Source organism: Bos indicus, chromosome 3, assembly GCF_029378745.1.
Source record: "Bos indicus isolate NIAB-ARS_2022 breed Sahiwal x Tharparkar chromosome 3, NIAB-ARS_B.indTharparkar_mat_pri_1.0, whole genome shotgun sequence".
NCBI classification, from domain to species: domain Eukaryota; kingdom Metazoa; phylum Chordata; class Mammalia; order Artiodactyla; family Bovidae; genus Bos; species Bos indicus.
In genome coordinates, this window is record NC_091762.1 from 16303557 (window position 1) to 16318180 (window position 14624).

At 48.6% G+C, this 14624-nt stretch overlaps 1 protein-coding gene across 1 annotated transcript in view; it reads right to left on the reverse strand.

The window, feature by feature from the left end:
- IL6R (interleukin 6 receptor) overlaps positions 1-14624 on the reverse strand; it is a 54909-nt gene that overhangs the window by 9565 nt on the left and 30720 nt on the right. The window contains exons 7-9 of the mRNA XM_019954450.2: positions 5581-5624; positions 4170-4239; positions 315-408 (exon numbers count right to left, since the gene is read on the reverse strand). Coding sequence (XP_019810009.2) covers positions 315-408; positions 4170-4239; positions 5581-5624 — 208 coding nt within the window. The remainder of the gene's footprint in view (positions 1-314; positions 409-4169; positions 4240-5580; positions 5625-14624) is intronic.

The following is a 14624-nucleotide window of genomic DNA, read 5'->3' on the forward strand; positions in this document are numbered from 1 at the left end:
ACCATCTGCCTGGTGGCAATGATCTGAATGGCCTCCCAAACTTGCCCACTTGGGGTTTCCCCAGTGGTACCAAGATGTAAGCATTGTTTTTCTACTTGGTTGTTCTGCTTAAGCCAGAAACTTAAGGGTCAGACTTGATTCCTTCCTCTCCTTCATCCTTCCCATCTAAGCTGTCATCAGATCTTTCCATTCTACCTCTCAAATATATCTGGAATCCACTCGTGGCTCTCCAACCCATGGCCACCATCCTAGCACTGGCAAAGCTAGATGTGAAGCCTGAGAATGCCGCGGGGCCACCCCGGGGCCCTTCTCACCTCAGGATGATGCCGATGCAGAGGAGGGTCCCGAAGGCCAGGCTTCCTCCAGCCACCAGGAATGCGGGCAGTGGTACCGAAGTAGAATCTTGCACTAGAAAAAAAAAAAAGTAAAAGGGAGAGGAAGAAGAGGAGGAAGAGGAGCAGAGGAAAGAAGGGGGAAAAAAAAAAATAAACCACTCAGCAGGTGCTGCCAAAACCTCAAAAGAACCTCACCCCTGGAGGAGGAAACAGCTCTGCCTGGCAAACTTGTCAGTGTTCTGGCCAAAGCCAACTCTAGAAGGTCTCCCCCAGCACAGTCTGACAGACCCCAGGATGCCACCACTTGGCAAGAGATACACCTCCAGCTCAGAGCTTCTGAGTGCCTGCGGCCAGCCACAGACTCCCACTCACTTTCAGAGCAGCTTTTCTAGTGGCACTCAGCCGGCCCCACGAGGCACGGGGGAGTGCAAGAAGCAGAGCCTCAGGGGACCTCCTTGACAGCAGCTCCTGGAGGCGCGGATGCTTTAAATCAAGTGTCTGGGTGCAGCTGTCCCCACCAGATCATCACTTCTCACCTGTCTCCCCAGTTGGTACGCAAGCCCCAGCCATCTGAATTTCAGTCCATCTTTCTCACGCATATTCCCTCTCCTGTACATGCGTTCTCTTCGCCCCCAGAATGCTCATCCACCCTTGCTGCACCCTTTCCCCTTGGCTGGCCAGTCCCCCTGCTTGGCCTTTGAATCTCACATGAGATGAGAAGCACTCCCTTTGAGAAGTGATCCTGCTCCACGCTGGCCCGCCTTGCTTACTCCCCCAGCTCCACCTCCAGCCTAAACTCCCTGAAAGCAGGGACCATGTGTGTCTTTTTCACTTTTAACATTCCAACTCCTCATGTGGTGCCTTGCACAAAGCAGGCCCATCTAAATATTTCATTGAATGAATGTGAAAACAAACTAGCTTCACAAACAACCATCTCCTTCCAGAGAAAGCTCCTTCCCCTGGCTGCAAGAGACAGACCCTGGGCTAGACAGAGAGTAGTCTAAGCCAAATCACCATTCCCTTCTGCTGAAAATGCAGACACTTACAGTCTCATGGACTTTGGATTCAGGCTCTTCCACCCTAAATGGTACCCACTGCTGATAAAGATGGGATGCCAGTCATCACTCCAAGTGTCTAGAAGATGCAGGCTTTGCCTTAGCACTGACCACAAGGGCCGGTGTCTCCCAGCGTGTCCCACGTCTCTTGGCAGAGACAGGCATTTCGTGTACGCTTGGCTTACTCTTTCACTAATACTTCATCATCTTTTGTATTTGTTCCTTCCTTCATTCAACAAATATTTACTGAGTGTCTGTCACATGCCAGGCTTTGTTCTAAGCCTCAGGGATACAGATAATTGGATGACAGAAAGACTCCTGGCTTCCTGGATCTTACAGTCTAATCAAGGGAGACAGACAAACAAATACATATCTAATAAGATGTCAGCACTGACAAAGGCAATGATGGAAAACAAAGCATAGAAAGGGGAGCGTGACAGTAGAGGGTTCTGTCAAATTGGGTGATTGGGAAAGGCCTCCCTGGGCAGGGGGGTGAGGGGGGACATTTGAGCAGAGGCCTGGATATATGAAAGGGCTGTCCAAGGGGAGGTCAGGGGAAGAGCATCCAGGCAGAGCAAGCAGTAGGTGCAAAGGCCATGCGGTGAACACGTGTGGAAGTGAGGAAGGCAGAGCAGATGAGCAAGAGAGAGGAGGAGGTGATACCTCAAGATCAGGGCCTGACTTCGTGGAGACTAGGGTCTTTGTTAGGTCTTCAGCTTTTACTCTGGGAGACAAGATGGTGTTGAGCCAAGAAGAGCTTAAATTTGTGTTTTAAGAGTCATTCTGGCTTTTGGCTGGAAAAGAGTCAGTTGGGGGTTAAGACAAAAGCCAGGAGGGACATCCAGTGGGTGAGTGGCTGACTCCACGTCCTCAGTACAGGGAGTCCGAGTTCAAGCCCTGGTCAGGGAACTAAATTCCACAAGCCACAACTAAAAAGAATCCAGGTGCCACAGCTAAGACCCAGCATAGCCAGATAAATAAATAAATATTAAAACAAAAGACTAAAAGCCAACAGACCAGCAGGCAGACCCTAAAGTCCTCCTGGAGAAAAGACAGCAATGGTTGGGCCAGGTGTTGGCAGTGGAGGGGTGAGAAGTGGTCAGCTCCTGGACAAACCTCAGGATACAACTGGCAGGGCCTGCTGAAGGACGGGACATGGGATGAGGCATAGCAGAGGAAGCCTGTCTCACCTTCTAGCCTCAGCAACCCAGAGGAGGTGTTGTCTTTACCGAAATGAGGAAGAAGGATGAGAACAGATTTGGGTTGAAGAGGCGGGGAGGCATCAAGCATTCTCTTTTAGACACGTCAGGTCTGAGAGTTTTGGTAGGTATCAGGTGGACATGTCACCTAGGTAGTTGGATACACCAGTCTGGCTGGATCTTCATGGGAAGGTCAGAGATGGGGCTGTACATTTGGGAGTCATCAGCCCATAGACGGTCTTTAAAGACACAGGGCTGGATTAGACAGATCATTGGTGAGAGTGTCTAGAGAAGACTCAAGGGTTCTTCCTCCACTGTATCCCCTGAACTGCTTGTTGCCCCAACCTCCTGCTGTCCCACCCACACCATTCATTCAAATGGCACCTCCTCTGTGAACTTTCTATGATTCCCTCAGGACTCTAAATCCCCTTTGCTTTACCTGTGGCTCCCTTTTGGCCACATTCCACTCTCTGCTAGTTACCGCTTTAGTCTTTGCCAAAGCCTACCCCCTGGATGGTAGACTCCAGAAGAGCAGGGATGGGTTCGACTCCAAGTTCCCAGCTGTGCATGCAGAGCTTAGCCCCAGGTGTTTGGCAGGTCCCCCTAAGTTCACTACACTAGGTGGGGCTTTGCAATAGCAATGGCAGGGCATGGGCAGCCAGGCATGGCAGGAATCTGCCCAGTTAAAGGTATGGAGGCCAGGGACTCCCTCAGAAAGCCCAAGAACCATCAGGTGAATGCGTTCAGCTGCTGAGCCTCCAGAGTCTGGACTCCATGAGTCCCATCCATATATTAATAGTAAAGCAAACACAGGACCTGGGATCTTTCCCTTTCCTTTTTTGGGGGCTGTGCTAGGTCTCGGTTGCTGTGTGACCTCTTCTCCAGTTGTGGCAAGTGGGGGCTACTCTCCAGTTGCGGTGTGCAGGCCTCTCGTGGCAGTAGCTTCTCTTGCTGTGGAGCATGGGTTCTAGGGCACTTGGGCTTCAGCAGTTGCAGCATGTGGGCTCAGCAGCTGTGGCTCAAAGACACTCGAGCACAGACTCAATAGTTGTGGTGTCCAGGCTTAGTTTCTCTGCAGCATGGGGGTTCCTCTAGGATCAGGGATCAAACTCATGTCTCCCCAGTTGATTGGCAGGGGGATTCTTTACTACTGAGCCACCAGGGAAGCCCTGGTTGGGATCTTTCTTGATGCAAACGTTACTAAGTTTCCCTAGTCTTGCAGGTATAGGCAATCAGAAGCATTGGAATGAAGGCCTTCCCAAAGATTTATTTCATTCCTCAAAAGGGTATTTCAATACAGACTTTAGTAATTTTGTTTGTAGCACATTCATTTGTATTCTGGGCCAAATGTGACGTTGTTTACTGATTTATCTTACTCTTCTTACGGTCCCTTCACGATATCTTAGCTAACGATATCAAACTTGAAAGTATAAAGTAATAAAAGACTATTTCTGCCATCAATCCTTTTCATTAAGCAGACCAGCCCTCTGCCAACACTTCCAAAAAGAAAGGACTTTCTGCAGAGACAAGTTCTTTTGTGCCCCATAAGCAACAGCAACTCAAAAATATCCAGTCCTTACCTGGGAGGCTGGTTGTTTTTGCAGAATCTTTGGAGAAAATATTTTCATTATCTTCAGTAGTAGTAGGTGCCTAAAAGAAATATTCCTCACTGTGAGCCTCTTTCTGCAGATTCCACCATCGTTCAGGACCCAGCTCAGACACTATCTCCTCCTTCACCTCCTGCCTGATCCACCCATGGCAATCCTTTCTCCAGCTCGTGGACCTCTCCTTGTCTGACCCATCACTCTCAACTTACTTGTATCTATAGCTCACCTACTCAGGGTAGGGATTTCTTCCCACATGTCTCTCCACCAGGAGCTTAAGGGCACACCCCTTCCACAGAGGAGATACTCAATAAGTAACCTGAAACAGCAGATGTATTATGGGTCTGGTGCCAGGGCGTGGGTACTACCACTTACTGGGAAAAGCTCAGGCTAGAATCTTGGATCCACCACTTACTAGTTATGGAAGGCAGGGGAAATTTCTTAATCCACATGGGCATCAGTTTTCCTCCCTTGTAGGCTTCCCAAGTGGTGCTAGTGATAAAGAACCCGCCTGCCAATGCAGGACACATAAGAGATGTGGGTTCGATCCCTGGGTTGGGAAGATCCCCTGGAGAAGGACATGGCAACCCACTCCAGTATTCTTGCCTGGAATATCCCATGGACAGAGGAGCCTGGTGGGCTATAAGAGTCAGACATGACTGATCAGTACAGGCATGATCATTAGGGCACCCAAATCTTGGTGATCATAAAGGTCAAATGAGGGAGGAGATGCCAGGCTTAGAGCCTAGTGAGGCGTGGCAAGTTCTCAGTGTCAGTTCCCTCCACCCTCCAGCCCCGTGAGTGTGGGCTGCACCCTGGAGCTGTTCCCGCTGGTGCCTGGACAGTCCTGCATCCAATATGGCCAAGATGCAAGACCCTGGCTCTTCCCCATGCTGCCCAGCTCCAGGAGTGGCTGAGCCTCCCCGCTTAGCATTGAGGGAATTAAGGACCAGGAGATGAGATATAGTTGAATGGGAAATTGGATTACACAAGGATTTGTTAAGCAGCTTCAGAAGTAATCCTCTTTTCAGAAAATTATGACACCAGGAGTCCATAGGGGAAGAGCACAGATACACAAGCTAAGCTATCGGGATGCCCAGAGGTTCAGAGATGAAACAGCAGCCCCCAGACACACAGCTGCTCAGTGAGCCGGGCCAGAACCAATCCACACTTTACGTGGCCTATATCACTGAGACGAGAGAACTGCTCTTCCCCTGCTTTACAGAGGTGTGCTTTACAGAGCCCCTGTGTTCAGGCTAGTTGCTCACAGCCACATTTCTGGTAAGTGGTAGAGGTGCAATTGACGTCAACTTCTGCCTGACGCCAGCCCACAACCCTCAACTCTAGGTGCTGTTGCCATGACCCTTTTATAAGAACATAAGCTCACCTGCGTGGAGGTGGGCAGCTTGGTCGTAGTAGAACTCCTGGACTCTGTGGATAGAATAATCATTATTAATTATTCATGAACCCTGAAGTCCCGACTGATAGAATAAAATTAATCATAGTGAATCTTACGCTGAAAACAAGCAACTATCCAACCCTAAAGGACTAGCCATACAAATTCTGATATAATCATACATTGCAATAGTCTTTAAAAATATCTCAGAAAACAACTAAGAATATGATATAATGAAAAATGTGAGACAAGAAAAAGTCCATATAGTGTGATCCAAAGTTTTGCGTGTGGTGTGCTAAGTTGCTTCAGTCATGTCCAACTCTTTGCGACCTCATGGACTGTAGCCTGCCAGGTTCCTCTGACCATGGGACTATCCAGGCAAGAATACTGGAGTGAGTTGCCATTTCCTTCTCCATGGGGATCTTCCTGACCCAGGGATCAAACCCATGTCTCCTGTGACTCCTGCATTGCAGGCAGACTCTTCACCACAGAGACACCTGGGAAGCCCATGTTATATGATATGCCATAATATATATTCTGAATACTCATTGGAAGGACTAAGGCTGAAGCTGAAGCTCCAATAATTTGGCCACCGGATGCAAACAGCCAACCCACTGGAAAAGACTGTGATGCTGGGAAAGACTGAGGGCAGAAGGAAAAGAGGGTGACAGAGAATGAGATGGTTGAATGGCATCGCCAGTTCAATGGACATAATCTTGGGCAAACTCTGAGAGATGGTGAGGGACAGGAAAGCCTGTCGTGCTGCACTCCATGGGGTCACAAAGAGTCAGACTTGGCTTGGCAACAGAACAACAACAACAACAAATATATATTCATACACAGAAAGAAAAAAAAGGAAGGATATACAGCGCCAGATATAAGCACCATTAACATTTTAATCTCCTGTATGCCCCTTTTTCAGAGAAGGCAGTGGCACCTCACTCCAGTACTCTTGCCTGGAAAATCCCATGGACAGAGGAGCCTGGTAGGCTGCAGTCCATGGGGTCGAGAAGAGTCAGATATGACTGAGCAACTTCACTTTCACTTTTCACTTTCATGCATTGGAGAAGGAAATGGCAACCCACTCCAGTGTTCTTGCCTGGAGAATCCCAGGGACAGGGGAGCCTGGTGGGCTGCCATCTATGGGGTCGCACAGAGTCGGACACGACTGAAGTGACTTAGCAGCAACATGCCCCTTTTTGCAATAGAAATATCTAAACAACTGATTCTCTAGGACTTTGCTGGTGGTCCAGTAGCTAAAACTCCACACTCCCAATGCAGGGGACTCAGGTTCGATCCCTGGTCAGGGAACTAGATCTCCTATGTGGCAACTTAAGATCCCACATGCTGCAACTAAGACCCAGCTCAGCCAAATAAATAAATATATGTTTTTAAATTATGTAACAACAGACTCTTACTGCCTGGATGGATTTAATATACTGTGCCCAAGAAGGGAGGTGGACTGGGCACCCTCCTGGGCCCCTCCCGCTCCATGGGAACCACATTGCTGCAGAAACCCCCAAGGCTGCAGAAGGGCAAGTATCAAAGCGAGAACGCTGACACGAGGCCTGACTCAGCCGCAAATATGGGCCCGAGGGACCAGGCACTGAATGCTCTGGAGTTTAAAATATTTTCTTTTCAGTTCATCATTTTTCCATCAAGAAATTAAAAATACCACAGAACCAGTTTATACAAAGATGTCGAGCCTCCCTGAGTCAGGAGTAGAACAAGTAGCAAGGGATTGGAGGAGAGGGTGACCTTTCTTCTGCTCAGGACGGAACCTTCCAGAAGGGGCGTGCATTCCCCAGGAGGGGAAAAACACCACACTGCAGCAGCACTGGAAGGGACACAAGAGCGTGTTCGCCCTCCGCATTGTACAGAGAGCCCAGAGAGGGAAAGCAACTTGTCCAAGGTCGCAGAGCAACTCAGCCCCAGATCAACCTTGGATAAATGGGAGGGACACAGCCTCTTATTCTTTTGTGTTCTTCCCAGCCCAACCTAACAGGGAACAATTAGACTCATAGCAGGGGATGACTGAAGGATTAAAGGAGGGTGTGGGGACGCTAGAAGGAAAGCTAAAACCAGGAGACAGGGACAACTCTACATAGGAAATACGGTTGACCATGGATGGTCATTCAGTCCAGTGGTTCTTAAACCCAGACATGTTCAGATTCATCAGTGGTCTTTTAGGTCCAATCCTTGACCTATAGCCTTAGAATCTCCATGGTAAGTTTCAGCCATCAGGGTCTTTAAAAGATCCCTCAAACCCAGAAAGATATTTCAGGAAGAAAAGGAGACCAGTGTACTTCTGACCCTGAGTTCTGGCCCCCAACATAATATGAAGTCCAGAAAAAGGATGTGTAACCTTTGGTGGCTCAGATTTCCAGAGATTAAAGGAGGAATTTTCTCTCAAATAACCCAGGAATGCTACCAGCCCGAACAAAATTTTTCCAACACATAGTTAAGATTGTCTTACATAACAAGACTTTTTAAAAACCTCCCTAGATGACAATAATGTTAGTCTCTCAGTCGTGTCCAATTCTATGCAACCCTATGGACTGTAACCTGCCAGCCTCCTCTCTTCATGGGATTCTCAGGTAAGAATGCTGGAGTGAGTTGCCATTTTCTACTTCAGGATAGATGACAACGGGAACCCCTGACTCAGACCATTTGTCCCCTGAGATGGAAGGTGTATTGCTATTACTAATAAACATTTCCATTTTACAGAAGAAACTAGGGCTCAGGGGAAAATAAGTTTAATAATAATATTATTAATACTAACTGCATACTAATAAAATATTGCTAGTACTTCTACCATTGACCTTGGTGGACGCTCACTCTACTCCAGCTCCAAGTGGTTCTTTGCCTATGTGATGTTCATAGTATCTCACGAGGCAGGTACTATTATTACAGGTTTACAGATGCAGAGGCTCAGGAAGGCTATAAAACGTTAGCAACAACAGAGAACACATTTTTTCCGTTTAGACAAACGTATTTTATATTTCCTAGTGTTTCACTGCAGCTAGCATGTGGAATGAAAGAGGGGAAGGAACCGGCATTCACTGGCTCCCGTATGCCCCCGTGTGCCAGGAAGTAACGGGCATAAGGACAGTGGTGGTGGTCACGAGACCATAACAGCAACAACTATGACGATGCCTGACATTTACTCAGAGTTTACTACGTGCCAGGCACCATCCTACCTATAATACTAAACGCGAACTAACTAATTTAATTCTCACAACAGTACTCTGAGTATTCTGAGATCGGTAATAATAGCACCCTCACTTTACAGATGGGGAAAATGAGACACAGGGAGGTTAAATAGCTTGCCTGAAGTTTTGTAAAAAATAAGTGTTAAAGCTTTCTGACTCCAAGAATAAACTTTTTTCCACTTCATTTAAAAAAAAAAAACTCATCTCTAGATTGAACATTTCTCAAATTCAAGGACTGTATCCTACTCATCTTTGTAAACTCAGTACTTAACATGAGCCTGCATCTTGCTGAAAACTGTGTAATTAGTAAAATTTCAATTATGGAAAATCACCTGGGAAAAAAAAAGGACTGATACATTAACATCCAACACGGAGTGTGTCTCCGTAATAGTATTTCCAGATCAGACGATGTACTTTTATATTCATAACAAAGTGAATGAATGAATGACCATGTCCAGTAAGTGAGGCTGAGAGAGACTACCTGTGAGTTTTTTCCACATGAGTTTTTAAAACAAAAGACATATTTCTGTTAATTTGAAAATGGGTTTGGGTTTGCTTAATTGGGTTCTGGAATAGAGAAATTCAATACAAAAGATGGCAGAGGCCTTCATACCAGATTTGTAGCTTTGGTCAAGGCACTCAGCTTCTTTTAGACCTCGCTTCTTTGTTTCTAAGGAAGGGGGTGGCTTCCTTCTACACAGGTCACCTCAGATCACAGGCTAAAGGACCTAGCACGCGCCCAGCACACAAAAACATCTGTTTAAAAACTGACTCTAAATTCAGAACACAGAACATAAAACATTTTCTAACACAATACTTTTAAGTTATATATTATGACCAGTTAAAATATGGGCTACTAGGCTCCAGGGCTGGAGTACAGAGAGGGAACACAGGAGTGGGCTGGGAATAAGAGGCAAAAGAAAGAAAAAGGAAGCCAGAGGGTGACAGAAAGATGAAGGAACAAGGGGAGAGGGACAAACCACAAAGCCAGACATTCACAGACAGGGGGTGGGGTGGAGACACAGGGACCCACAAGCTGAGCGGCACACCAGGCAACGTCCCCACTCTGGACGACATGCCTTCCCTCAAACCCTATAAACCACCAACCAGAAAGTTAATCACTGTTCCTCTATTTTTGCAGGACTTCCCTGGTGGCTCAGACAGTAAAAGTGTCTGCCTACAATGTGGGATACCCAGGTTCAATCTCTGGGTCGGGAAGATCTCCGGAGAAGGAAATGGCAACCCATTCCAGTACTCTTGCCTGGAAAATCCCATGGACAGAGGAGCCTGGTAGGCTACAGTCCATGAGGCAGAAAAGAGTCGGACACGACTGAGCGACCTCACTTTCACTTTTTTCCATTCGTTCAGAAAAACAAAAAAGCCAAAAACCTCACACTGAGGAGCTGACAATCTCCTGAGGAGAAATAAATCACCTCTACCTGGGCCCCAGCACTACCCAGGACAGTCTGTGGAGAAGTCTACTAGTCTGAGGCCAAATGAGAAAAAACAAACTGGATAGCTATATAGCTTAAGTGTCTTCCTTCTGAGATTAAGCCCTTGTTTCATCCTCTTATGAAATGAGTGACGGTCAATGGTAATCGCTACTTTTTACTTGGGCTTCCCTGATGCTTAGACAGTAGAGAATCTGCCTACAATGCAGGAAACCTGGGTTGGATCCCTGGGTCGGGAAGAGTCCCCTGGAGAAGGGAATGGCAACCCACTCCAGTATTCTTGCCTGGAGAATTCCATGGACAGAGGAGCCTGGCAGTCCAACATGACTGAGCGACTAAGCACAGCAGAGCACTTTTTACTTAACCATTTAGTTTTAGGTCCTTACTTAGCAAACTGAAAAGCTGGTGACCTTCTTGGGTACCCAAAATTCTTTTTGAAATCTTACAGAAATCCCAGGAAACTTTCAGCTATGCACAGAAATGGAGCAGGTAGGGAGGGTGTGGAAGGAAGTGATGCAGTGGTGGGCCCGGAAAGAAGGTGGATGAAGAGGCAGACATGAGTGCCAAAGTGCTGGTCCCACTGGAGGGGAAGAGGTGAGAGAGGGCCAGGCACGAGGGATGGTGGGCAGGCAGCCGGAGGAGGCCTCTGCTCCAAGCTCAGGAGTTTGAGCTTTACCTGGAAGTTAAGGGGAGTCATGGCTGTAGACCAGGGAGCAACATTCAGGCTTGTGATCTAGAAAGAGGCCCATACCAGTGGCGTGGAGGTCACCTGGTGCTCTCTCACCAGAGACAGAAATCAGTTTCAGGGATCCTTGTAGGAATTCTGTTGAGGGACATCCCTGGGTCCAGTGGCTAAGACTCTGCACTCCCAATGCAAGGGGCCCACAGGCTCCAACTAAGACCCAGGCACAGCTAAATAAATAACAAAAAGAATCCTGCCAACATGGGACAAGAACCTGAGCCAAGGGAGAGGGTGGTCTGGCCTGCTATCCTGGGCATGTCCTGGCTCAGAGAGCGGGCTGGATGGTAGTGTCCATTGCCGGACAAAGAACACAGGGAGGTTTGTGGTCCAAACTCTGGGCAGAGTGGAGACAAGAATTCAGAGCTCAAGGGACAGATGTGGCCTGAAACACAGGTGAATTGCTAGCATCTGGCACATATTCACATGTGCCAGGCTGGGTGTGACCTGCTGTCCAGCTTGGTTAGTCCTCTCAGCCCAGTGAGGCAGGTGGTTGGTTTGGAAGTTCTGAAGCAGGCCTATCATTCCCATCTGGAAACCCAGCAAAGCTGGGTACTTCCCTAAGGTCCTGCTGGGAGGGGCAGTGCCAGCGACCAGAGCCCAGTCCGCCCAGCGACAACACTGCACCCAGGGGACGCGACAAGGCCGCCCGTGGAAGCAGCACGTGGAGTTGCCATGGAAAACGGCACAACGGCAGAGTCAGGCGATGCCCGGGGAGGGGTGAAGGGGCATGGTCTCTTCAGAAACGTGTCCGCAAGTACCCTTTAACCTACTTCCCCTCAGGCCATGCTGAGGGGAGGAACACAGTGAAGTCCCCCAGAATGGGACGACTGCAGGGTTTGAGGTGATGGTATGTAGCTGAAGGGATTGGGCCAGGGAGGCCCACCTGCCCGGACAGCGTGCAGCCCAGCCGCAGGGTCCCCCAAAGGCCACGTGGACACAAACCTCTAGCACCTCCTCAGCAGTGTGACTCCCAAGAATGGGTCCCCACTGCTCACTACCTGTCACAGGTGGTTCTTAATATTTTCCAGGTGTCGGTGAGCAGGGCGTGAGAGGGAGTTAAAGGGATTCATGAAAGCAAGAAACAACCCTCATGCCTAACGGGCTTTTCCCGAGCATTCTGCCCCAGCTCGCTGTGCAAGGGGTCCACAGGCTTGCTGGATGCCAGCCTTGCCAGTGCTGTCGGAGAGGACAAACGTGAGGAACTCCCAGCCTGCAAAGAGCGGCTGACCAGCCGCCTATTAACGTGTAACCTCTCCTTCCTGGCCTGACATCAGAGTGACATCAGCCCTGACAGGCAGGGACTCCATGAGTCACCGTGGCAGGTGCTGCTGGCAGTCACCTGGCCTTCCTGGCCAGAGCAGGGCCCCCAGAACTGTGTGACTCAGCGCCCCGCCCTCAGGCTGGGAACCTCGCTGCCTCCACAAGACTGTGTGCAGCCAGGTTTCGGCCTCAAGGGGGCAGCGCTGGCTGCAGCCCAGGCGCCTGACTCCCCTCCCCCACACCTCTACCCCGCACCCCCTCTCTCTTCAGGCCTTCCCGCGCGCCCCACTCGGACCTGCCACGCACACACCTGTGCTCCCGCCGGGCCAAACAGCCCTGCGTTGGTTCACAGTCCACGTCCTTGCACGTGCTGTTCCCGTGGCCTATAATCCCCCATTCTATACTTGGGAAACCCCTCCAACACCCTCCAAGACATAACGCAAATGCCACCTCCTCCATGAAGCCCTTCTTGCTCTTTCTAAACTGCCCGGAGTGTTGTCTGCTCCACAGCCTTATCAATTAGAGTGGGATGCCACGCCAGCCCCTCCCCCACCCCACCCCCGCACATTCCCCATTTCACATTCCCCTCTACATTCCAATTCAGTGAGTCCAGGACTGTATTCAGGGCGGCAGCTCTAGGATGTCCACAGCCCCGCTCTCTTTATCCCAAGAGCCCTGGGCTCAACAGTTGTGGATCCTCCCGGACCAAGAAGCAATCAACACAGCACTCAAAGTACTAATCCTCCTACACTTGCAGTACTAGTTATTATCTCTAAGAAATGTTTTTTTTTTCTCTAAATTCATAAAAACTCTCCAAAGGGGACAAGATAGGTCACGTCATCTCCATTTTACAGATGAAAAGACTGAGGCTCTGAGAGGTAAACTAACGTTACCAAGGTCATACAACCTGATTTCCAGGTCCAATGTACTTCTCTTGGCCTCTGTGTCAGGACCTCCACACGCATCCTACCTGTCTGGGCTTTAGGGATGGAGGCAGGTCTTTGGGGCTAGAAAGCCCATCAATGTAGTATCTAGTGCACTGACATGTCCCAAACAGTCAAATAACTCTAAAACTTATGTAACCTCAGTAAAACATACATAACCTCCCTCTCATTTTCCAGAAGCACTCCCCAATTTCCAACCTAATCACTCTTGCGTGGGAATAATCCAAGTTCCTCTTGCTCTGCCCTCAGTGGAGAGGGAAGCAGCTGGTTTCTCCCTTGGCTATATTCACCACTGGGGTTTTGAAGACCCTCCCCTCAAAACCCACACAGGTACAGAATAGGAGCTCAAACCCTTCAGCTGCTTATGCGAGAAGTGGTCAAAAGAGTTCTGCCTGAGCTTACGTGATCACTGTAGCAAGTCACAGAAACACAGGACCTGAGGTTGAACAGGTGCCTATCACACCGTCCTCCACTGGCAGGAGAATACAACAATTTAAAGAGGAACATCTACAGATGAGACCAGCTTTGAGGGAAGGCCACCAGACAGGTAAGGAATCCACAAGCCATCCCATTCCACAGCCTGGGAACAGCACAAGCAGATGCAAGTCCCCTGGAACTTCCAGAAGCATTCAGAGAGAGCAAACTGGCAGACTTATCAGGGGTTACCCTGGAGACCAAGGGCCAGTGAGACCGGAGTTGGGTTCACATGAGAAAGAATTTTCTACTTGAATAGATAGCTCTCCAAAAAAGACATACAAATAGCCCGTAAACACATGAAAATATCTTCAACAGCACTACTTATTACAGAAATGCAAATCTAAACCACAATACCATTGTGGACTCAGTGGGAGAAGGAGAGGGAGGGACAAACAGAGAGAGTAGCATTGAAGTATACAGACTGCCATTGCAAAATAGATGGCTGGCGGGAAGCAGCTGTGAAGCAAAGGGACTCAGCTCAGTGCTCTGTGAGGACCCAAAGGGGTGAGATAGGGCTGGGGGTGGGAAGGAGGCTCAAGAGGGAGGGAATATATGTATGCTTATAGCTGATTCGCATGGTTGTGCAGCAAAAACTAACACAACATTGTAAAGCAATTATCCTCCAATTAAGAAATAAGTCCACAATACCACACCCATAAGGAGAGGTATTAAGAAAGAAAGAAGAAAAGAGACAGAAGGGAAGAAGAAAGGAAGAAAATACTAAGTGCTGACAAGGATATGAAAAAAAGAAAACCCTGCACATTGCTGATAGAAATGTAGGAACGTGCAAAGGTGTGGCCACCGTGGGAAATAGTATGGCAGTCCTTCAAAAAATTACAGATAGAATTAGCATATAGTGTAGCAACTATGCATCTGGGTATATATTCCAAAGAACTGAAAGCAGAGATCAAAACATATTTGTACAGCCATGTTCATAGCAGCATTATTC